At 45.2% G+C, this 25,062-nt stretch overlaps 3 protein-coding genes across 4 annotated transcripts in view; all 3 read right to left on the reverse strand.

Annotated features, from left to right (window-relative positions):
- Window positions 1-7,892: 7,892 nt before the first annotated feature.
- Window positions 7,893-10,465, reverse strand: LOC120893741 (transcription termination factor 5, mitochondrial). The gene is made up of 4 exons (XM_040295813.1): window positions 10,231-10,465; window positions 9,194-10,166; window positions 8,897-9,121; window positions 7,893-8,822 (listed from the first exon to the last, which is right to left on the reverse strand). Exons 1-4 carry the CDS (start codon window positions 10,325-10,327, stop codon window positions 8,546-8,548), a joined length of 1,572 nt encoding a protein of 523 aa, XP_040151747.1. The 5' UTR covers window positions 10,328-10,465; the 3' UTR covers window positions 7,893-8,545.
- Window positions 10,466-11,074: 609 nt separating this feature from the next.
- LOC120893740 (transportin-3) lies at window positions 11,075-15,934 on the reverse strand. The gene is given in 6 exon segments (XM_040295812.1): window positions 11,075-11,660; window positions 11,778-11,877; window positions 11,880-13,123; window positions 13,796-13,962; window positions 14,046-15,125; window positions 15,621-15,934. Coding segments are annotated over 6 exon segments (2,766 nt in total). The 5' UTR covers window positions 15,735-15,934; the 3' UTR covers window positions 11,075-11,599.
- Window positions 15,935-17,708: 1,774 nt separating this feature from the next.
- Window positions 17,709-25,062, reverse strand: part of LOC120895930 (ras-related and estrogen-regulated growth inhibitor-like) — a 50,369-nt gene continuing 43,015 nt past the window's right edge. For both annotated transcript variants that reach the window (XM_040299670.1, XM_040299669.1), the window contains exons 2-6: window positions 22,755-23,462; window positions 18,985-19,041; window positions 18,822-18,898; window positions 18,570-18,751; window positions 17,709-18,498 (exon numbers count right to left, since the gene is read on the reverse strand). In XM_040299670.1, coding sequence (XP_040155604.1) covers window positions 18,240-18,498; window positions 18,570-18,751; window positions 18,822-18,898; window positions 18,985-19,041; window positions 22,755-22,815 — 636 coding nt within the window. In that variant the 5' untranslated portion in view covers window positions 22,816-23,462 and the 3' untranslated portion in view covers window positions 17,709-18,239. The remainder of the gene's footprint in view (window positions 18,499-18,569; window positions 18,752-18,821; window positions 18,899-18,984; window positions 19,042-22,754; window positions 23,463-25,062) is intronic.

A 25,062-nucleotide genomic window follows, 5' to 3' on the forward strand; every position in this document is an offset into this window, starting at 1 on the left:
GGTCTGTGTTCAATACGCTGACATGCTTGTGTCAGCTGATAATTGTGCACACGGTCAGCATAAGTGCACACGCACACAGCCACACAGGAAGCAGGCATCGCATACTACCATGACGACGTACCAAGGATCGATAGCTTCCGTCCACCGATAGAAGCTAAGCGTACGTTCATTCCGGCACGACGTAGGAGGTGATATCGAGACCGGAAGCAAAATTTCCCCCATTCGCTGGTGCTGACTCCTAACCGAGCCGGGGTTAGGAGGCTCTTCCGCCAGCCAAAGGCGACTCGTTCCCCAATCAACGTCATCATTCAACATGCATACCCGATCATTAGGGCAGTGCGGCCCATGTACGCGAGAAAGTGGCCCTAAGCACGCTTGTGAGCCAAATGGACAGGAAATAGTTTAAGCATGTGCAGGCCATTCAGCCAACGAGTGAAAGGAGCGCAGGGTGCCATTAAATCAATCGGCCTAAAAGGTACACACGGTGTGCTGTACTTGAAACAAATTTCACTCCATTTTGATCATTTCGGGGCTATTTTAGAGAACGAACAACAAACCAAAAAAAAAACAAAATGCTCCAGGGGCAGGGCCCAAATAGGCTCAGCAGTCGTGGGCCTGATCTGTATGCCTGTCCAAGCAAAAGTGGGCGAGTGAGGTGGTTCCACTTTGCTTTAGGACATCTTTCACAGCCACCAATTGTGCCGAAATGAGTGCAACAGACCGTGCTGCCGTCGTTCGGCTGCCATCCAGCAATTTGTGCGGCGATGACGTTCGAGTTGCAGGCCCACATCGTTCAAATGTGGTGTTCACGGGACTACTACTGGGCTACACACCACCACGGTCGGCTTTTGGAGCTGGCGCTTTTGTAAATGCGCCCGCGGTACGCGACACCAGAACATGATGGCTTTTTGCCTAATCTGGCAATATTTTCAATGTCCCTAAACTGCCCCCTGCCACCTCCGGTTTCGTTTCCCGGGAACGAAAACCGAACCTAGCTATGCCAACCGTTTAATATCACACTCCCGTACGCCGATGGGTACAAATTGGACTTATTCGGTACATCGAACGCACCGGGGGGACACCGTGCATGGCCAGGGATCGACACAAATCCGCCAGCGAGGCTTGCAAATCGAAATTTGAATAGGACGGCGGTATGATGTGTAAAAACAAAAATTAACAAAAAGGAGGTTTACCAAGCTTTACAATTTTGTTTAAAATCGCCAGGACGTAAATATAACCAAGTCCCATTGAGAACAGATATACAGCATTCAACCGTATTTGTTTCAAACCTAATAATAACATTGAATAGATATGAAATAATAAAACGTTCGACGCGAGTTACTTAAACTGTTTGCAGTATATTACATTACTCGATCTCGCCCAGATATTCGAATAGCACGGATAATGGGCCAAAGTATATATGTGAAGTAGGGAAAAGAGAAAGCGATATCGTGGCGAGCGCCGATTGAGCGAAGGAGGGAATTTAAGCCGCGCGCTACTGGGTGAGGAGATCAGTTGAACGCGAAATGTCGAAGGTGAAGGACGTGCGAATTGGAGAAAAATAAAGTGAACTGAACGAAAGCCACCCATCTTCTTCTTTTGGTGTTAAACTGATTCTCACATATATTTTACTACAAATTTCAGATTTTTTGTAATTTATAATATGTTTTGGCGAAACCTAGTTTTTTTTATAAACAACACGTTTTTTCAATGAAAGTTTTTGAAATCAGCCACGAATTTTAGCGTTTTTTTTTTTTTTTGTTATGACAATGTGCACTGACGACAAACAATACGAGATGTACGGCGACCTCACTGTTGTACAAAGTATCATATAAAACCCAGCCCGTAGAATACTTTTAGGCCGTCCACAAGGACAGAGAAGGCGTGGTAGGCCCAAATTGAGGTGACAAGATGGCGTGGAGGCGTCCGCCATTAAGGTCGTTTTAAAGGACTAGCAGACGAGGGCGCGAGACCGTTAGCGGTTTCGGACACTCCTGAGGCAGGTATAGACCGCAGCGCGGTTGTAGCGCCGGATAAGTAAGTAAGTAAAATACATTTCAATAATAACAACAATCGAAACTCGAATGATCTGTCATTGGTTGTTCGGTATACACTTCACATTCATTTGATAATGTTGAATAGGGATTTTACGGATTGGAAATGAAGCGGTACAGAGAGTGACGAGTCACCTTGTCCATTACAATTTTGTATGAATTAAGAATACATGCTTTCAACAACCGGAAACGTTTAACAGAAACGGTTAATATAAGAACAGAAGTAGAGTAATGAAAAAGGAAACTTAAATAATGGAAGTCTCAAATCAAATTTTCAAGAAAGTAAGAAAGTGTGCACTTGAAACTTGGATTATGGAACGTTAAGAAATTGAACTTTGAAGATTATAGGATAATATCCTGTTTCAGATTTTTAAAAACGAACCAACTAAAAACTACTATTTACTTCATAAACTTGTAGCCAAGACCAGCTATTGTACAAGATTAAGTTTTAATACACTTTGACTAAGATATAATTTACTTATAGCAAAGATTACAAAATTCCTGTACCAAAGTACAACTTGATCATCTATGTAACCATTCATGTCTTGTCTATTTTGAAATACTTTCAATTAGTTTTCACATGATTAGGAATGTAGTTTTTTCTCACGTTGAAATTGTAAAATAGAACCACATCTTGGAAATGATTGGATTTTGAAAATGAATAAAAACACAACAAGTTCTATTGAGTTTGGACATCTCTTGTCGTCTTTGTATATTGTTTGGAATAAATTGAAATTGTGTTTGCCTACCATTTGTGACTTTTATGCAAAACAGACGCGTATCGTTTGCCGAATTCATTTTAAAATGGCATAATACATTCGTATAATGAATTGCATTATCGGTTATTTATTTAACCTTCAACCAGCAGAGTTATTTTGTCTTGCAAAACATCACCAGGGTTTTTATTGCTAGTGGAACTATATAGGAACTTAAAATGGAAAAAAAATCTTTTAGAAAACTGGCCTAAATATTTATCAATTCCTTCAATGTGATTATCCTTTTTCTAGAGAAGTTTGCCGACCCCTGGCCTTTTCCGCTTTTTTCACAGATAGTATGTAGTAGCAATAGCAGAAGCAGCAACAGAATGGTCCGCAATATTGTTACCGACCTACTGCTGGAAAGCTCGACCTACCTTGTCATACACACACACACACTTGTATCCTGACGGTATTACGCTTATCGTTTCCCAGCACAATATTCGAATACGCTGGCCACGGCCGCCACCATGCCGATATGAATGCGCTCGTATTACTTGTTTCCAGCGCATCGGCTCCTGCTGGGCGCACTACTACAGCTTGTTTTCTTTTGCTTCTGTTTCGAAAAGGTAACGTTCGGCTGGACCTCTAAAAAGGAACAATTTGCAACGAGTATGTGTGTAGTGTACTGTACTGACGGCAAATGCAAATGTGGCCGACGAAAAAAAAAAGTCAGCTAATACTTCGAATATGAGAAGAAACCATGCAAAGTGGAACGAATTCAAAAAAAAAAAACAACGGAAATAAAAGAAAAAAGTTAGCAAACCAAAACCAAGCATCAAACTTCGTCCACCGGTTGTTGGTCGGTAGGGATGGGTAGAACAAGTTGCTAGAATGCCCGAGAGGCTACCCAGCTCTGATGAAATTTCACATTTGCATACAAATCAATTATTTTTTTCCTTTTCTTCGCACAGCGTTGTCGCGCGATCGGTGTGTGCCGGGTTTAGTAGTGAGTGTAGTTGCGGCGCGCGTTCCATTGCGTTCATATGCGCGTTCTTTCGACAGGATACTGTTGGCACTCCTCCCACAGCTCCTTCGGTATCCCAACCCACTCCCCCACCCTATGATATGCTTTGCGGCCACGGTTTCGCGGGAAACACTCCACACGCCAGCCCGAACAACGAATACACAATTTCCATTTTCATCCATTTCCGGTCACTATTTGTTACATTTCGGTGTGCGTGTGTGTGTATGACGGTTTGAGAGTGTTTTGAATTTCCCATGCATGACATAAGCACACGAGCACCAATGGAGACATTCGCCCGATAGGCTTATTGGCTATTGGCTTTGCGCAGCACATCCTGGCCGCGCAGACGGTTTGTTCGATACCATGTGATTTCGCCAGACGACGACGACTACGAACAAAACGGCGAGCAAACGCGAGAAAAAGCAAATACGTTTGCACATGGTGAGGGTGAGAACGAAAAGAGCTCCACCTTCTCGGTCCCCTTCATATTCAAACAACTTTTACATGATCAGCCTTTCAACTGATAGTTTATTCATAAACCCTTAGCGATTGAACAACCAACAAAAAATACGAAAGGTCTTTTTGACGGAATATACCGATATTTGCCTGCCCCAATACGGGTCAAACAAGGGGCAGGAGGCCTTTGCGCTTATGTTGATTTTATTGCAAGCTTCCCGCAAAAAAAAACCCGATGCTCAACTTACCGGGCGGATTTGTGACACGTGGACAATGTGTGCGGTTTTCCAAAGTGATGTGTTATTGAGGAGCGGACGCTTAGCGCGCGGGATGAAGGTAAAAGCATCATCCTGTGATCGTGTTAACTAAGCGGATGTATGTGTGCAACAGTGTACATCGCTTTGGAAGGATTTTATGTGTAAAGGAATGCTAATAGCACCGTTTTGGTATGGAAATGGATGGAAATATTATAACAATCGTAAAATGCAAAATAAATTGCAGTTTAGCTAAAAGATTGCAATCGATAAATACGCAGAAGTAAACAAATTTTAAACGTGAATTATATATAAAAAAGGAGTAATGTTCACACAGTTATTAAATTTAATCTTAAAAAAATTATTTATCACTAATATTGAGGGTTTACGACGCCAGAGTCACACTTGACGAAAACCGATAACTAGTTTTCTATATCGAATTGACTATGAAAACCCTGTTATGTATATAAAGCATATTAACATTTGTGTATACAGTGGGGAGGGGAAACACAGCAATTGGACTCAAAAAAGGCACAATCGGTCAACAACATCTATAATCATGCAAAGAAGAAATACAACTATAATGACCACTGTGCAGTATTAACTAGATTCCGATACCAAGTATTACCAAGGATCTAGAATTATTATGAACCTTATAACGTGGTAAATGTCGCGAAAGAGATATGCAGATATCAGTTCATTACGATCTCTAAAAATTCAAAACACATTTTAATTTAAAAAAATATACTTGTTGTTGTAAAAAAAAAAGTTGTTATGTTGTTCGTCTTTGGCACAACACAATCACTGACGATGAATGCCTGCCTGTACTCACTAGTGAAGTGTGCTTGTCTTTCAGTGAATTATGGTTACTATAAGCAGGATAGTCAAGTCCCTACGTATGGGGGCACGGTCCTTTCGGGGCTTGGACCCATGACAGGCATGTTTATTAAGTCGTACGAGTTGACAACTGTACCACGAGAACGGCGTTGTTATGTTAGATGCTAGTTTTACCCAGGTTCGAATGTTCTATGCAATCGAACGACATTCTTATCAGACATATTTTGCACTATGATAGTAATCTATGCAATATGCATTTTGCAGCACATTTGGCTATTTTTTCCCAAAAACTTCTTCTTCTTCTTTTGGCTCAACAACCGATGTCGGTCAAGGCCTGCCTGTACCCACTTGTGGGCTTGGCTTTCAGTGACTAATTGATTTCCCCCATAGCAGGATAGTCAGTCCTACGTATGGCGGCGCGGTCTATTTGGGGATTGAACCCATGACGGGTATGTTGTTAAGTCGTACGAGTAGACGACTGTACTACGAGACCGGCCTTCCCCAAAAACATAATGGTAAAAAAGAGTAAAGGATTACATCCATTTGCATCTAATCACAATCAATTTACAATATTATTCTTCATTGTGAACGTTTATTTAGTTTAGTCGAATTATTCACGCTTAATTGAAAACATGAAACGAATAAACGTAACAGCGCAAAAGCACATAAATTCTAAGTACTTCCATTTGTGCGCAGCGATTGCACAAACATTAAAAAAGCGTGTGATTCGAATGGAAGGACTTGTTTCACCAGCCTTTCGCTCGTGGCTAAAATCACACGTTTTAATAGTGGTGTCAACAATGCCACCTTTATTGCCAAATTGGCTGATCCCTTTCGCATTCCCATCGGTTTGAAATAACAGACAGAAACAATTCAACACGCACGCACTGTGATATATATTTTTGTGTGTGACGATTCTCGTTTTACGCGCTACGCAGAGTTCGTGCAAAAAGAAAAAACCACTACATTTCTGTACTACATTTTTTTTGTGGAATGGAAATGGGAACGCAATGGGAGCCGCTTTCATTTAAATTGTCACCTGTAAAGCCACGTGGTGCACGTTCACACCTTGGCAGTTAAACTATGCCTTTTATCTTTGTCGATTGCATTCGACACTCACTCTTTTTCCCTTTCCGTGCGCTGCAATTCGCCCGCGATAAAAGGAAGGAGGATACGGGGAAAAACAGGGATACAATACTTTCCGTAATGGAGCACAATATTCACAAACGCACCGACTAGGCTGCAATCACTACAACATTGGCGATGTGTTGAAACGGTGCCAGACCGTGAACATGAGACGCAATTCTTGTCATCTCGATTCGACGAATGCCTGACGCATTGCGAAATCCGTATCCATGCTGTTTCGCATGTGTGTGTGTGTGTGTGTGTGTGTGTGTGTGTGTGTATGTGTGCAAACGCATGTTCAAAGGATGAAGGGAAACACTATGCCGATAGGAAATTAATAAAATCAAAGCACTGTGACAAACGCCCACTGTGGTGTAAAAGGTACGCAGCAAGCACCTCTCTACGCGAAATGGCAGTGCGCAAAATGCATATTCTATTGCACATGCTGCCGTGTTTCCTGGAAAACTAGGCGCAACAAAGCTTGCACTTCACTGCAATGGTAGGTCATTGTTTTTGTTTGTATAATTTAAACGCTCTACTAGCTCCCATCATTTCAAGCGGCACATGCAACCGATGCAACAACCGATTATCGTGAACAGTGGTGCTGGTGTCACAAAAAGCTGCGTGCTGCACCGTTAAATCGGATTATTTTGGATGTACCGTTCCCCAGTAGCAAATTATTCATCCACGATTGTCCAATCGCGATAAGATCGTTTGTTTGTTTTCATTCAAAACGATGTACCGCAGTAACATGTTTGATCAAACAATTATATGCAGTGAGTTATTAATTTATGCGATTTTTTTGCCCCTCCGAACGTTGCTAATACATTGTTGCATTTCATTTAAAAATAATTCATTGTTTACCAGAAGTTGTTTAATTTTATTTTTAATTTAAATTATGCACGCTATCAAACAGAAAACTAGAAATCAGGCCTTCATAACCTAACAGAATTAATAATAAAAAATAACATATAAAAAGTTTGAATGCCAAAAAGGATAAATGATCAAAACTTTTCAACACTCTAATTGAATATTTGATTAGTTCTAGCGTATCAAGATACAACATTGCTAAAGGTTGATAGTTAGTCATTGCATATTGATTGCATTAGGAAAACTGAGTGAGGGGAGCGATGCGTAACAAATATTGATGATCTCCGATGAAGTATAAAATATTTAAAAAATATATAGATTATTCCTCATCATATCATCATCACTTGAACTACCGAGCTTCTTTAAAAGGGTTAGTTGTAAGCATCATTGTATTGAATAGCGACCACATTTTCTAATCATATTTAATAGTTTATCGAAAATATTTATCAGGTGGCTCGCCAAGATGAGTTCCTCATGCATGTGGCCCGCTGCTTAAAAAAGATTCCTCATCCCTGAATAACACGTAGCCGATCTTCGCATGTTTCTTTCAAAATTGCAAATAAAACAAGTGTACTCCATTTTTCACAAGCCTTTCAAATAATACAACCACTACAATCAACACATTTTCTTACAAATAACATATCGATACTTTTTCCTATGTAACCTATTTAAGAGCAACTAACACAAATGCAACATTTTTACAGTAGATGTTAGGATTTGTTTTTAAATGTAGTAATATGGCTTTTTCGGTTAAATAAAACTCTGATAAAGTTCGAAATAAGCTATCTAAAGATCAAACTACAAATTCTTGTTTGAAGAGTATATGTTATCAAATAGTAGTTTTAAATACTCAAACATTTCCACCCTTCTCACCTACCTCTAATTAAAGGGTTTCCCATGATTTATTGATTAGTTCCAGTTTTTTCAGGTCGTCTCACGATTTATTCATCGTTTTCCATAAATTTAATGGTATTATCCCATGGTATTATAAAATTGAACCAAAAAATTCTGGGACACACCCATAAAATCGTGGAAACTCACTAAAATATACGGGAAGCAACCAACAATGCTCGGGAAAGAACAAAAAAACCTTAGAAAACTCTGTATTATACACATTTGTTTTGAAAGTAACTCATCGCTTTACAGATGCTCAAATCTCTTACATCAAACTGTTCGATCCTCTGTAACTGTTTGCGAAGCTACAAACAGCCCCGTCTTCCGATACTATCAAGAGGAACTGTTTGCATTCGAAGGCTTTTTGCCAAACTTATACTCACCACTTAAACTGCTCGGCAGCTCCACGTTGATGGTTGAGCTGGAATCGCTTTGCTGAACCTGCTCCGGCCACACACCATCGCCGGTGAAGTGGAATTCCAGCTCCACCAGGTACAGCGCCAACGCCAACAGTTGCGTTTTGTCCGCTCTGTACAGCTCCACGCCCATTTCCTCTTGCAGCTTTGGATCGCCGCTTTCCAGTGCGGTAAGTTTCTCCTCAATTCGATTCCTGTGGAAAAAATAATACATTTAAATTATTGCTGACGGTCGTCTGACTGTAGCATCCAACAAACGGCTACATACAGTGGATAGAGCAGGATGTGAACGTTATTGAAGATATCGTCCAGCGTAAACTTCTTCTTTAGCAACGTATCCACTGTTTCCTGCATTTGCAGTACCGGCACATGGAACCAGTTCGGATGACGCTTTATCTTTTGCAATGCGGCATCACCCCGCTCCTTGAAGATGTGTCTCAGCACGTGGCCCGTATCTTTACCCTTCGTACGATCGCATCCTTCGCGGACATACCTTTGAAGAAGAAAAATGCATTAAAAATAACTATCCTCCAAACGTCCTGCATTTGCGGAAGCTTTTGAATACCTTTCAAAGTTTTGCGAATTGCTCGACAGCACATCCAGCGAGGCACAGCGCACTTTCAGCTGCTGCAGATAGTCCAGCCGTATTGCCGCTTTCGTGTGGTACTGGATCAACTTCAGCACCCGCGGATGCTTCGTTAGCACCTCGAACTCTTTCACGCTCATCAACCGCTCCAGCCGATATTCTATCGTTTTCGACGACAGCGTAAACACGGACAAACATTTCAACACCTCGCCGTCCGGTATGTCGAGCTGTTTTAAAATGCCCATCACTCGCTTCACCGACTCATAGTTGACCATCATGATCTTGGGATACTTCGCCACCACCTGCTTCAGCTCGACACCCCCGATCGTCGGTATCTCCACCGGGAAGCGGAGCAAATTTTCCGGATCGGCATGCAGCAGAAACATGTTGGCGATCAGCTTGTCCCGGCTGAACTGGTAATCGTACTGCAGTATATCGACGACGCGCTGTGTGTGGCCGAAGCTTTTGTGCTTGATTTTCGAGTACGATTTCCACAGCTTTTCCAGCTCGGTCGGGCCAAAGTCAAGCCGCTTGGTAAGGAATTCGTTGAAGAACGCGATGCGCATATCCTGCAGCCGCGTGCCGTCATCCCAGCGCAGCTTCGGCTCTACCGGGCACTCGAACTGTCGCTTCAGCTGCTCGTACATATCCAAATCCTTCGGAATCAGGTAGTTGCGCTTTAGCATCACAATGCTTTTGCGTATCAGCTTCAGATAGTTTCCGATGGCATTCAGCGTGAGGCCCTCCACCAGCCCACACTCGCGCAAGATTGTGGTACGGTTTTCGAGCGTAATCAGATGGTTGAAAAGCACGTGCGGCTGCTCCAGGATCTCGTCCGGGGTTATGTAAACGTACTTGAGGTAGCTCAGCTTCCGGATCGTTTCCTCCCGATCCAGCTCCAGCAGGGCAGGATTGTTTAGCAACCATTTGTGAACCACTCTGTATTCCGCTCCTACAGGTAGAGTCAAGTAGAGAGGTTACCATTTATTGAGCTTCTTCCGTCCTCCAATCCTTACCAATGTGCGGCGCGTATATTCGAGCAGCATCCGGGCTAGTGTTTTCTTTCACTATCTTCTGGCACATAGTGCGGTAAAATATTCGTAACCGAAGCATCGTTCTATTTCGCAACACCGGCCACCGGTCGCAAGCACCAAACTACACTGTTGTTGTTGTTTTGTTTGCCCGGCAAACTGGTACGTCAAAGTCAGCTGCTGCATCTGTCATGGGGCGGCTGTCAAAAAATATCCGTTACAATTTTCGAACTTACCGCTTTCGCAATCCAATTCGAAAATGCTACCATTAAATTTGCCGTTGGGATGGAAGGGGGATGAATGAAAACAAAAGCATCAGTAATTTTTCATTGATCAAGTATATTGTAACTAGTGTTGGTTGTTTTTTTTTTAAGATATCCTTTACCACGCCGAGCTATGTTTAATGCATCAGTGCACAACATATCACAGTTCAAACTCATCCGGTAGAGAGCGAAATAATTCATATTTACTCTAGAGATATCAACTACTTGGCGCCAATCGTGGGGCTAACAAGGTGGGCAAACAAAAGAGGACTTAATTTAATTCTCTCTCTACTTCGCTCTTGGACAAAACTAATTGCTTTCGACCGTTAATGGGAATCTACGTAGTAAGGGACACTATACATGTTCCCTCCTCCGTCGTCAAATTCGTTTTACTAGCAGCACCCGACACACGGGCAAGACGCCGAATAAGAACGACCCGCAGGAGAGCATATCGTCGGCGCTTCGTTCGGAAACGGGGACCGGCAAAGAACGGCTTACAGAAGGATCGTTGGTGGCTTGATGGTGGATGGTTGTGGCGTTGGTGTTAGAAGAGCACTAGTACACTGTTTCTCTTGGTTCATCGTTATTTATGTTCGCTTCACGATTTGCGTACACAACAGGGAGTTGGGGGAGGGCAATTGCGATATTACAATTGAATTCGTTAATTATTTCAAATATGCTTTTAATTAATATCTTTCGTGCGATTATCGCACACATTTAAATTTTCGCGGCCATATGTTGTCTGTACATACAGCGAAACGCCTAACTTTGCACGCAACAAACCGCTGCCGACGCGACGACCGGAGACGGGCCCCGGCTACACATCCTTGTGTCTTCCTCTTCCTTCTTCTTTTTATCCTTCTTCTTCTCGTGTAAGTGTTCGTTTCTTCCATCGCGATCACTTAAAAACTGTGTTCTTCCGTTCGAGCCGGAAATCCTATACGTCACGAACGCACTACCGTTTGAATGGGGAGTTAATGTATGTACAGGGTGTGTTTTTCGCACTTCGTCACTAATAACAAACTGTAGTCAGTTACACGTATCAATTAGAGCTAACTGCCAGACAACTGTTTCGCCGCCTTCTCCGTTGTCTATCGATATAACCGCGCAAAGTCTTGCAGTGCTTGCGTCGTGGCTCTCGCCGTCTGGGAGCTGAAAGAGACAAACAAATTACCCCGATTAGGACACCGCCTTCAGCCTCTTTCGGCGCGTATTCTTCGTTAGCTCGCGCGCTCTCTCTCCCTCTATCGCACCGCGCACTTCACTTACTTGACCACGTTGGTTACGAATTGCACCATCTGCTCGTGCGTTACCGTTACGGAGCCACCGCTGTTCTTCTTCGGCAGCGAGTCGACCGCCTTTTTACGTGCTCCTCCAGCTGGTGCGGGCTGTGCTGCTTAATTTCGACAAATACCTCCGCCACGTCCGACAGCATGTTCGAGTGCAGGCAGAAGACGGACGCGTACAGCAGATTCATGATGAGCGCTTCGCCGTGCGATGCCAGTATCGACTGCACCATCGGTTCCAGATCGTTCGCCCGATCGTGGCGCAGCAGGCTGCAGAAGAACCGCATCACAGATATGTTGGCCTCGCGGTGATCGAGCGTGCACGCCAACAGCCCGCACTGTATGATCGGTGTCACGAGCGGGGACTGCAGGAACTGGAGCGGAGCGCGCTGTATGAAGCGCGTCGCCAGGCGGAAGAAATCGTCCACCATGTCCGGGTGGTTCTTGAGCCCGTTCTCCATCTGCAGCACGCCGAACGTTGGCTCGATGAACGCCTGCAGCATGTTGAGCAGGCCCTGGGTGCAGCCCTCCTCGTACGCGAACTCATCCACCAGTATGCTGCCCAGGTACAGCAGGCAGCTGTGATTGTGGCCGGAGTAGATGGTGATGATCTGCTTCACCAGCGGTTCCAGTATCGGCATCGCCTGCTTCCCAATACACCGTATGGCGTACCGGATGCAGCGCACGATGCGTTCCATGATCTTCGAATCGTTCTTGTACCGCTCGAGCGCGCGCGACAACACGTTCCAGTTGTTGACGATGACGAACGCGCACGGGTTCACCTCGTTGTTGCGCACGGTCGGGCTGACGTGCCGGTAGATGGAGGCTAACCGGTCCAGCCAGAAGGCCGGATCGGAGCGGCTCTTCTTCCCGTCCAGCCCGTCGTCGTCGCCGTTCGCGAGGCGGCTGAGCGCCTCCACCTGGAAGCTGCACAGCTCCTGCATGGCGGGCGTAAGCTGGGCCGGCGGCAGACGCCCTATGATGATGGAGATGCCCTTCAGCAGCCCGATCGCCGACTCCGACTGGATGTCGAAGCTGTCCAGGCAGCGCGCTATCTCCATCAGTCCGCTAATGTGGCCGACCATATGCTTCTTGCACGTGGAGCAGATCAGCTGCAGCGAGTTGGCGGCCGCCGATGCCAGCCCGTTCTTCTGCTGCAGCGCGAACAGCAGGAAGTTCAGCACCGGCTGGAGCGTTTCCGGGTTCGAGTCGATCCAGTCGCACAGCTCGCCCAGAATGCTGATCGATGTGTAGCGGATCGCGATGTGGCAGTTTTCCGGCAGGTTCAGTATCGCCTCGACCACCTTCGGCACGACCTCGCTCTCCTCACTACAACGGAACCGGGGCGGGGGGTGGGAGGGAGAGAGGGGAAGAGAGAGAAAATAGAAAACCATTTGTAACCCTTAAACCATGTCTACGAGCATTTCATTTTAATCACCAAAGCTGGTTGAACCGCGACGTTGGTATCTCACGCTCTCCCAATTCCATTATCTCTCTAGAAGATGCAAATAACACAAATCGCAAAAGTACATTAAAATTGTGTCCGATTTCCATTCGCCAGCGGCAGCGGCAGCGGCGGTTCATGGTTGCGGGTGTGGTGTTCGTTTTTCGAGCAGTGGTTGGGGGAAAAGGAGTAAAGGAAAGTAGTTATGCTGCTCAGTTCAAATTGGCTAGGTACAAAAGGTTGGTTCAACAGTTACACATGCGTCTACTACAACACTAAGTTATCAAAACATTATCGCCGCACGCTTGCACTTCGCTCGTTCTACGCTCTTATTATCGGGACCACAGCGAGCCGCAAACGGTACTTCCGTACGGCCGAGGCACGGCACGGCACGGAACTACCGTGTGCTGCTGCGCTATTGGCTGTACCGGAGCGCTACAGTCCGGTACGGATAATAAGCTTTAGACCAAGTAGCAGTGGCAGGGGCCTAAAAAACAAACCGCAACCCTATCCAACACTAAAGCGCGAGGCCTAGGGAGGCGTCTGTCGCTACTTACGGCAGAATGTTGCGCGCCACGTTTTGCATGATGAACAGTGCCGCTTCGCTCGACTCCCACGACACGTTCGGGGACTGCAGTACGACGAACATCTGCTTGAAACAGCTGATCGAGCTGACGATAAATATGACGTCCTTAATTATTTCTGAAACCTTCGATCGGAAATCCTAAAAAATCGACGAAAACAATCATCAATCGGTTCGTTTCTTCGCCCATCGCAACACTGCACGCCGTTGAGTTCGATCCATACCTTGAAAGATCCGCCCTCCTCTACCAGCCCATCATGGTCCGGGTCGAGCTGCGAGTGTTTGTACAGGGCCGCGATTAGACGCTCCACGTACGGCTTGAAGTGCGCCGTAAGCTGATAGTTGTTCCGCTGGTACAGATCCTCGCTCAGCCGGTACCACATGTTGAACGTAATTTCGGCCACCTCGTAATCGTAGTGGCCGACGCAGTTCAGCACCAGATCGAGCGACTTGACCGAGTAGTGGGGCGCCTCGTCGTCCGATAAGGCCACCATCCGCGTCAGATTGCTCTCCACCAGCACCGTGAACAGCCGGCACAGATTCATCGACTTGTCCAGATCTTCTTGCGCGACCGACATGTTGTACGCCTCCTCCAGGCACATGATGCCGCCGAACAGCTTCTCGTCCAGCCCGCCGCGCGAGTTGTTCAGCTCCATGCAGTGCAGCAGCGAGCAGAGACTGTCGGTGGCGGCCTCGTGGAGATCCGGGCTGGTGGTGCCGCTGCTAAGCAGCTGGAAGCAGTACACGATGATCATGCTGTCGCTGATTTCGGGCAGCTTAAATGCGTTGATCTGCACCCAGGAGGTAAAACACTTCAGTATCTTCGAGCGGAGCAGCTCGTTCTCGTTGCCGTTCACGAGACAGACGGTTAAATATTCGCTGACCAGCGTCGAGTCGGCCTCCAGGTCGATCAGTATCTCTTTCCGCCTGTTCGCGCCGAGTCGCAGGTGGCGCGAATTCACCTCCTCCGGGATCAGCGTCAGCAGCTCGATCAGTGCGTACATCATGTTCGCGTTGCTGGAGAAGCGCTGCAGTAGCGTGGCGACCGGCTTCTGCCAGGAAGACATGAGCAGTGCCAGATCGGCCAGCGCCAGCGACAGCTGCGTCACGATGACCGATTTCGTCTCGATCGTTATGTGGCTGAGATGCTCCAGCAGGGACTGCCGCAGGGATTCGTGGGCCGATTCTGGCAACTCGTGAAAGCTGTTCTGTATCTTGTTACGCATCGTCTGCGCCGCAAATGTGCAGGAATTAAGATCATGTTTTTGCCGCAGCAGCTCATCCGCTATCTTCCAGGAATGAATCTAAAACGAAACCAGAGCGCAAAAATGTAAATTTTGCTTTCCATCTGCAAAACGCTGCAACGTCGCATTTTTTTCTGCCCATCACCGGAACAAGGAACATACAAGGAAATCCCCCCTCGGAAAACGGAAAATCACAACACCACCGTGACCTTCACCAGATGCGCAGGGAAAGCGTTCCGATTTACGTGTTTGGCATTAGGCACACACGTATAACAGGGCGGCACATCGTTTGCCCACCATTCGCAAGGTACGGCACGGCGCTGTGCTTCATCCGCAAACGAGTCGCGTCACAGCTGCGGCGCGGTCGCGGTACCCAGTGCGAGGCAAGACGTTGGGAAACCATTCGATCAGAAATGTTCCAGAACAAACCGTTCTTTGAGGTTATGATGCTGATTGTGCGCGAGAGAGTTCCTTCACACAGACCTTGACGGTGCACGTATTACCCGGCCAAAGCTCCGCGGCGAGCTGCAAACAGTCACGGCCAGCAGCACTTACCGATTTCTGGAATTCTTCCAACCACTTGGAGGCTTTCTCCTTTTCCACATTGTTCGGATCGTTGTACAGGGTGAAAACGCCTTGCAGCACCGCTTCTGCCGTCGGTGGCTCCATTTTCGCGACGGACAACGAACGGATGGACGGACGTTTTCTGTAGCTTGCGGTTTACTCTACCGCTGGCGACACGTTAAATACACTCACAATCACTTTTTGTCAGATAAACTTTACCATTAATACGGAGCTACCGCGTTTGGACCGCCAGCAGATTTTTTCGCCATATTTTATTTTCTCTCGACGCTGTAGTTTGGCTAGCGGCCACAAGAAACGCCAACACGCACAATGGTCGCCACCGAAAACGTCAAATTGGTTAATTAAAAATTTAAAAATAATTTTCTTAAATTTTGTTTGTTTTAGGTGCTTGCCGCTTGAAAATTGTGTGGACATTATTTTTTTATTAATTTTCTGACACATTTCTCTTTAATAAAGGATTTAATGCAAAAGTATAGAATAAATATGTCTTCCCATGTAGCAATTTGTAGCTGCATTGTTTTGGACAGTGTGCGAAATGACGTAGAATTTGGCCAAAATTACAAAAATTGAAATTTAAGCTGTCCCAGAGATACGTTATAGCTGATTTGAGGCTGTTTAACAAAAAATCGTGCCGATGTCGTACTTTCTGACTGCCCAAATAACCAGCTGCTTGCTTAAGCAGCTAATTTTGGCATGCTAAAGATCGCTGCTGGAATTAGCCTTTTGCAGTAGATAAACGGCATCAAAGTTCCAGGTGGGTCTTTTCAACAGCGCTTAAGCAGATTCCTTATGCCAAAGTACTAGGGATTATTTTTCATTGCGTTCTATTTTCAAGCAAGCGTCATCGATGAAATAAACAAGAGGTTTTGTTTTGTTTGTGTGCATCTGTATATTTTTAAATCTTTTATATTCATAAACTACACGAAATGTTTCACAATTTACTGTACAATCACAATCACTTCACTCAAAATCCCTTCTTCAGTTAACTTATTTAGCTTGGGCAGCAGAAACGAGACGATTGACGGCACCAGTCTTTGACACTTTGACAAGGGCCACCTCGTACCGATGTCATGCATTAAAAAGCTATAAAGTTCCACCAAGTTCGGTACGCTTTCTTAACAAGCCTTCAAGTTCCATCGTGAACCATACACATCAGGCTAATCAGCTAAAAGGTTTCTGAGAGTACCATGTGCCTGTTAAAAAGCTCCATAGTTCCGCAAAGTACCGTCCATCTCTTAATCAGCCACAAAGTAAGACATCGGAACGATTTTTCGTTAAACAGCCCTAAATCAGCTATAAAGTACGAGCTAACTATTTGGGCGATTAAGAAACGGTACTTTGCGGAACTGTGGCGCTTTTTAATAAGCACTCGGTACTCTTTGGAACCTTGCGGCTGGTTAGCCTGATGTGTATGGTTCATAATGGAACTTAACAAGCGCCAGAGATTAAATTTAAATGATTGGAAAATCGAATATCCATAGAAAAAAAGAAAGCTCCATAGCTTCACTGGTTTGCTCAATAGATGGCATGTGGCGTGTGCTCAATTGATGGCAATTTTGGCTGTTTGGGATGATTGTTGGTGGAAAATTTTCGCTGCCTTTTGCTATTTTTAGTATGCATCAGTCACCATTGGGCCGGTCTGGCGGTACACTCGCTATTATTGTACAAAAATTATTATTGTCTGTGCTAGCGGTAAAAGCTTGGAATCGGAACTTCTAGTTTCAATCGATTCCGCAGAGTAGATCTAGAATTTTATGGAATCAATTTTTTAATCTGTCCCGATATCAAAATTGGCTTGAGAATCGAAATCGACCCGGATATCGCAATCAACTTTGCAATTGAAATTGACTCCGGAATCAGAACCAGCTCTAGAATTGAAATTAGAAGTTTCCGAAGCAAAATCGATTCCAGTTCCGAATCCAATTCCGGATACTCGTTGCACTTGCAGATCGTTATGAATGTCGATATTTATATTCATATTCTGGTAGACAGCAATTCATATTTATATCCCAATTTTTTATTTTCTCAATAGGATCTTACATCAAAACCAACAAGCGATTTCGAACGAGGGACTGTTTTACTCATGTAACCTTAAAAGCTCAATGAAAAAGGTTTAGATATCTTTGTTCTACTTGGGTTTTATTTTACTTTTCTTTACAATATTTGTTAGGCAATCCGTGTGTCTTATCCTACGGAACTGATCTGATAGGAACGTAATACAACTGCTGTTCGAAACATGCTCACCGTTTGCCCGGAAAGATTTAAATTTAGTACTTTGAATCTAGCACTGTTGCATGTAATGTAAAAAAAAACTCACTAACTTACTAAAAACAAGGGTATAGTCCCCTCAGGAATGGCTGCATTGGTGTCACAGTTGCTTATTACTCACTATTCTTTACACTTGATCTAGCATCTAACATAGGTAGTAACATAGAAGCTAATTCTGTTACAAATATGTATATGTACATCGTGCAATCAGTAAAAATAAAAAAATTAAAACGAAAAAAGAAAGAAATGCAACCCCGCTTAAGGCAGGCTCGGATGTCGATGGTGCTTGGTGTCCCTGGTCCCAGCATTAGCCGGTGGCTGTCATATGCTAAGCGAGGGTCGTTTCTTCCGCTCGCCCTTGCTGTTCTTGCCAAAAATGTTCCCGAGCGCTTTCGATACACTGTTGACGCCCAGCTTCCTTCGCATCGGCAGCGCCCGAAATAGCTGGGTCGAGCGGGCCTCGCGGATCAGCGAATGGAAGGCGAGCGAAACGCCGGCAAAATTTTCCGCCGCCGATACCTCGTAGAACTGGCAGGAGTAGCGGAACGAGAGCTCCTGTCCGTCATTAACCGAGATTTCCCTGCAAGTAGCGAAATAGAGTTAGTCATGTATCGGGAAAGTAAGGATTTGTGGTGGATCAGCTCCGCTTACCTCGCATGATCGAGATCACTTTTGTTGCCCAGCAGCAGGAGCGTGTAGTAGGAGGGCAGTTTCAGCTTGGTCAGCTGCTGCAGATAGTCGGCCGCCTCCTCGAAGCTTGCCTTATCACAGATTGAGTACACGACCACGAATGCGTCTCCCCAGCGGAGATGTTCGTACAAGCAGCCCCGCTTCTGGAAAAGGTACAAATTACACACAATGTTAGCCGAAACGCTCCATCGTAACAGCACGGATCCTACGTACATCACACCGGGAAGTGTCCATAATTTCCACCTCGGTCGTAATATTGTCATAGGTGACACTATGCCGGTACAGGAAGTCTGCAACAAAAAGGGGAAAAAGCAAACGAAAGAATGGTGCGATGAAATCGGTTCTGGATGGAATCTTCCTGCTGCGCTAGACTTACCTCTCGCCGAGCTGTACTCCCCGATGTAACGCTTCGTGAGATAACGCACCGTGACGGCTGTGGAATGTAAAGCGTACCATTAGTAGTGCATTACTCTATACAATCACACGCATTTACACACACACGCACACACACACAAACAAACATAGTTTTCATCCCATAAGGTTTCCCAACCCGACTCGAGCGAACGCGATGGCCTTCAAGGTGAGAAGCATAAGCATCAAACTGTGATGGAAGAGTGATCTGCCGGTGTTGTACGCCGCAATCGATGGAACGGTGCGCTTGGAACGAGTTTTGGATTGCGCTGCCCGTTAAGGACAGTCGTGTGCACCCGACACCCGACAGACTGCACGGCGGGACAAGGGGATTGGGATTGTGAAATGGAGCGTTCTCGAAAAAGGGAACCTCAAGATGCTTCCCAACAAGTAAGTACGGCAAATCGTGGTTCTCGTTGCACCACGGCTCTGCTGTGAACGTTTATGGAGCTTGGTGGTTTGGTCAGAGCCCTGTTGACACGATACCTCCGCACCCCGCATGAGCATGCCGATGACGTGTTGGAGAAGTTCTCCCGCATCAGCAGTATCAGCCGAATCAGTCGAAGTTGTTTTGATCTGTGGCGACATGATTTCCTTTTAGGAATTGGAGTCCCCTGATTGAGTTCGTTTCAAACCGTGCTGGAACGCACCCGTCTGGAGATTGTGCAGTGCTACAAACTGTGCAGCCAGTTGCAAGAGATCGTGCAATCTTTGCTCTTGGTGCCGTAACCCGGTGCCTGATAATTCCACGATCTTGACTAATAATGTTCATAAAATAGCTCCACGTCACGCATGCCTCTGTGTAGTAAAAAATATACTTTTGCTTAAATCATGGATTACGTTTTTCGTCTTAAAACCATAAAGGACACGCACCTCGGCGAACAATGTTATCGTCTGCAGCGATATTCAGTTAGAAACGATGCATTGTTTGTCGCTGCTTCGTGTCGTGGTGTGCCATAACTAACTTCGCCCTTCAAGGCACCGTTAACCAATGGCTGGAAGGTCCTGCAACACTGACTGACTGACTGACTGTCCGGCTCTGTAAGTGATGCATCACAAAAGATAATTTCAATTCATTTTATTTCACCTACACCTTCCATACCTCCAGTCCCAGCGTTCCAAACACGATTGAATCCCTGAAGAAAGGGCTGTCTGTGTACACAATTTGTAACAGTTTGACTTTCGTGAACTAGCCCCAGCTCGAACGGCACAATCGGACGCTATTTATCTCACCATTGTGCCTGGGCAGGGCAGGGCAGTCCTGCTATTTGGCAAACGGTGCACAAGATCACCATGCTGCACCCCAAAAACTCGACGATCGCTTCGGGACACCTCATTTCTCTTGATGAAAGAAAAATCACCCAACAGATCTCTTTATTATCGACCACCGTTACTACCCTGGTCGCTGATGCTGAAAAAGTGAAATAAATAACCATTCAACACATGCACTCACGCGCATACAAAAACACACACACGGAGATGGTGCGCATGGTGATGCATTTCCTTTCAGTGTTTTAATGCAGCAGGTCCAACCGTTCGCTTTCGCACGGTGGTTGATAAAGACCTCATGTCCAAGCGATCGAACTGGCCGTACACCGTCCCCGTATGTAGGTCGAAGTTGAACGAAATGCATTGAATATTGTCCCGCATCGCTTCTCCTGCCTTCGCCGGCACCCGGAGTCACAAACCACCCACCAACCCTTTTATTGGGTCTTTAGCTACTTCCTCGTGTTTCCACCCGCACACCATAGCCACACCATTGACGTTGGCTCGTGAAAGGGGCTCGAATTATTAATTACGATTTATCACGCTTCGAATAATCGAACCGTTTTGGCTGCATCGTGAGCCCGTCGTCATCATTCGTTCGTCCAGTTTTCACCAACCCAACCCGCCCGCGATTGTCCGATAAAGATAATGCGTGTGCGATAGCGTCAACGCGGACAGTCGGTGGTTGTGGCGGTGCAGTCACGTGCACGTTGCGACCGAAAACGGAACACGAACGTGCATCGGTCATCGGTCGAAAACCGTTGCCGTTTTTGTTTCGGCGGGTGTGTTTGGTGAAATCGGTTTCACTGCTCACGTCTAATGAGCTGCCGGCCGATCGATCGCCGGCGTTTTACTGATACTGATTTTGGGGCACAAGGGTGATCGTCGTTTGACACCGATCCAGTTCAAGGTTTGATGCACCGTGGACGAAGAATGTGGATGATTACGATCGATAGATAGGGTTCAAGATCAGAATGGAAAGTTGCGTTGGCTTTTTAGTTGGTATCGAGCGATAAAAACAAATTGGTGAGGCATCATAAACAGTGCTTTTGTTTTAATTTCAAAAGTCGTCAATTTGAATCATCATTGTTTGTTTTTTTCTATCATCTTCATCACTTCTCTAATGACTTTTTTGTAAGAGTTATATGATTTAAGAACTTTGAAAAACAAAGTATTTTGTGGGAATTTTTAGAACATGATCGTGTCTTAGAACCTTAACTTTGATAAAAACGTGAATTTGAAATTTAAACTTTGTTATTTCGATTACATTCATTTAATTCTGATCTACTTTTAAGAATGATTAACAGCATTGTTGATCCTAGCACAAGTGTAGATGTTCCAAAACAAAGGATGCGCAGCTTATACTGACGAGTGAAACTCTTATTTATCTATTTATTTTTGTGATCAACGCTTGATGAAATTAAATTTATCTAGTTTCTTGTGATTTGTAATATTCCTTATTCATTATTAATAATTTGATTTTTTTTTTTGGTTTTTGTGCTACATCCGGTCCAAAACCACAAAATGATTTTAGAATCCTCTCGAAATAAAATCCCGATTTACCATTATACAATTTGGTAATGCTATAACTTAAAATATCTTATCTTTTGTGTATCAAATTTCAATTGGGAATGTACGTCATCTTTTTTATTCTCTTTTCTTTAAGATCATTTTGTTCTGCAAACCTTTTTTTAAAGAAACGATGACAGATAAAGTTAATGATTCGTTTCAGTGTTGAGCCAGCGCATTGCTCTGCTTATTTGTGAATCGAAGAAAGTGGATTTATGGTTAGAATCCAACTTGTTTGCAAACATGTCAAATAGATCTCCGCCAAGAGAAAGCTCAAATTACCCATTTGCTTCTAAACGATTCCAATGAAATTAATTTAAATACCTTTCCATCACGCAAACCTTCAGTCATTGGGCTTTCGCTGATCCCCGTCCCCTTACACTTCTGTCCACTCCAACGACTCCCGGCGAAAGAAGTTTCTTCAACGGAAGCACCTGTTCATCGGTAATTAGGTTATTACAATTTCAAGTATCTCCGATCATGTAGAAGCAAGGGAGAGGAAGAAACAACCTTCCCGAATGCCCTAATGCGGCTTGTCGTCCAACTGCACGCGCTCTTGAAATGCATCGTCCGATGTGGGTTGACATGTGGCACCGGCGACACAGTGCACCCGAAGTCCCCGTCCGTCGGTTAGGTCGGTCCCGAGATCAAACCTAAAATAGGCTAATCGCAATTTCTCTAACCACGATTGCCGATGAGACGAATGCAAACGAGTGACGAAGTAGATGGAAGAAGACGCCCAACAAGTTCACCGAGACCCCCCCCCCCCCCCCCCCCAGCCTGCCTGAACACACCAGAAATGCATTCAAATTCGCAATAACCATAACAATAAGCATAAAAATTTACGCTCGATCCCTTGAAGCCCCCCCCCTTCACACACACACACACACATACACTTACCCGATTTGCCCACTTTGGCGCTGCCAATGACGACCACCTTGAGCTTGTTTAAATTCGTCATTCCTCCGGTTGGCGGGTTTTCGGGAAGGGTGTCGAGGCCCACCAGGAGAGTGGCCTTCGGCTGTAGACGCCAAACAACAAAATCGCCCCGACCCGGGTGCACCAGACGCAGCACCGTACCCGGGCGTGTGTAGGTTTAGATGCGGGACAGCTCTCTGCCGGTAACACCACTCGCGTCGTGTACGTGTTGGGGTTCGTTTTGAATTTTCAATTACCGTGTCACAGCCGTAGGGGTTTCTGTCGGTGCTGTTTGCTGCTGCTGCTGCTGCTGCTGCTCCTTCTGCTGCGGATGCGTGCCGTTGGCGTTGGAAAACTTTACGCCTCCCGGGGCCACAGATGGATGCACACGGTGGCTGGGTACGGTGCGGTGGCAGGATCGAAGCACGGGTTCGCCATTCTGTCGTCGATGTGTTGCAACACAGCCCCACAAACACAGGGGCTCAGGTGCGCGTGATGTGGATCGATCAGAATCGAACGGCCCGCGCGCAAGGGAAGCACATTTTGGTTTGTTTGGTCGTTCCTCCTTCCTTAATGAGACACTTCCAGGCGCAGCTGTTCAACGCAATGCGATCGTAGAAAAAAAACGGCTTGCAGCGCAACCGGACACGACGAGGATGCCAGCGATTTGCAGATAGAACGTGGAAGAAGCTGCAAAAAAGGATAGAAGGAAAAAAATTGAAAAATACATATAAGAAACTAACCACTTAAGAAATGACACACCGGTAAGTCATGTGTAGATTAAATATGCAAAAATGAGCCTGCACAAAAAAAAACATAAACGCACTGAAATCATTACACACATTGAATAACAGGCAATTTCCACCATTTCCAAGCGATCGTAAAGGTAAGCTGATTTTTGCTTTCCCACCTAGAGCCTCCTGAGACGATCGATAGCGATACGAGCCCGGGAAGGTTGCCTTTAGCATAAGCCAATGTGGCTGGTGCGGAAAGTGTAACATATTTTAATTAGGTTGAAATTCATTCCCATCTGCTGCAGCCGCTTGGGATTCGTGCTTTCGATTTGCAACCATCCAGCGCACAAGGGGTTTAAAAATAGTTGGCCAATTCCTGGGAATTGAGATGACACTGGACCCTGACTTGGCTGGTCTAGCCGCGACGCCAGTGTCGTTCGTACTACACAATGATCCTCACCGTGGCTGCGGTACGGCTCGAAACGACTCGAAATCGTCAGTCGCCGCGAGCAATTGCACCGGCGGTGCCTGGCCTGATTTTGCCACTCTCACAGCCGCAAACGAGGCTGTGCATGCACCGGCAGGGACTGGATAAGGCGGCCGATGGGGCGATGGGATGGGTGGCGAATTTTTGCATAATTTTAATAGATCGCCCGATTGTAAATCTAAATAGCAAACAAGCGGCACAGAATGCAGCTGCGGAAGGTGCAGCCAAGATTTACTATGCTCCGAAAATGACGCACCAATGGTTTTGCTGAGAAAGGAGTGGTGAGAAAGGGAGACTGTTTTTTTTCTTTTTTTCGTTGTTGTTCAATGGGTGAATCCACTGTAACTGCAGGAGATAAATGTGAACATGGACATGCTGCTGCCACACGGTAATGGTGGGATGGGGGTTGCAGTTCATCTTCGAGCTCGAAATGGAATTTGTAACGCAACATGCACGTGAAGTGCTGTCCTGTCGTGGACGATGTCTTTTTGCTGGGCAATGTGGTTTTGTGAACAACTACAAGCACCAGCAGCAGCAACAGTCATACGAACGTAGGCAAACATGTACTAGCAACAACTTTCTTGTGGAAAATTTATTATTGTATACAAATGAGTGGATTGCTACCTATATCTTTATGATCCCAATCCGTGTTGGATGGCGGTTTAAGTTTTAACGAAATTCAAACTGATTTTTTTTTAATATGCCGTCTTGGGAGAGTGTTTTTGTAAGCTGCGCAGGTCGTGTTGACTCAGAGTATTTAAATATTAAAAAAAACGATGATTAAAACGAGTTTGGCTACAAGCATTCTGAAGCCCAATGTTCTAAAAATAAAAAATAATATAATTAAAATAACACCAATTATTCTGAGATTACTACGACTGTTTTGTGGTCCTTATAGCTTATGAAAAGTATAATTTATTTTTCCTGAAAAGCAGATACCTGAAGCTTTATGTGTTGTTATTATTTTTTATGTTTTATGTTTCAAATTAAACTCTTTTATTTTGTCTTCAAATCGTACAAAGGGTAACTGTACCAGTATTCGGCAGGGTATCTAAAAACGTGTAATTAC

This window comes from Anopheles arabiensis, chromosome 2, assembly GCF_016920715.1.
Source record: "Anopheles arabiensis isolate DONGOLA chromosome 2, AaraD3, whole genome shotgun sequence".
In the NCBI taxonomy this organism is placed as follows: Eukaryota; Metazoa; Arthropoda; class Insecta; order Diptera; family Culicidae; genus Anopheles; species Anopheles arabiensis.

What these genes read in the sequence shown, in the direction of transcription:
- LOC120893741 (XM_040295813.1), bottom strand. Translation starts at nt 10,327, where the DNA reads ATGCTTCGGTTACGAATATTTTACCGCACTATGTGCCAGAAGATAGTG. An exon ending in AATTCGCAAAACTTTGAAAG is followed by an intron (nt 9,122 to 9,193) that starts GTATTCAAAAGC and finishes TCTTCTTCAAAG; the next exon opens with GTATGTCCGCGAAGGATGCG. An exon ending in CACATCCTGCTCTATCCACT is followed by an intron (nt 8,823 to 8,896) that starts GTATGTAGCCGT and finishes TTTTTTCCACAG; the next exon opens with GAATCGAATTGAGGAGAAAC.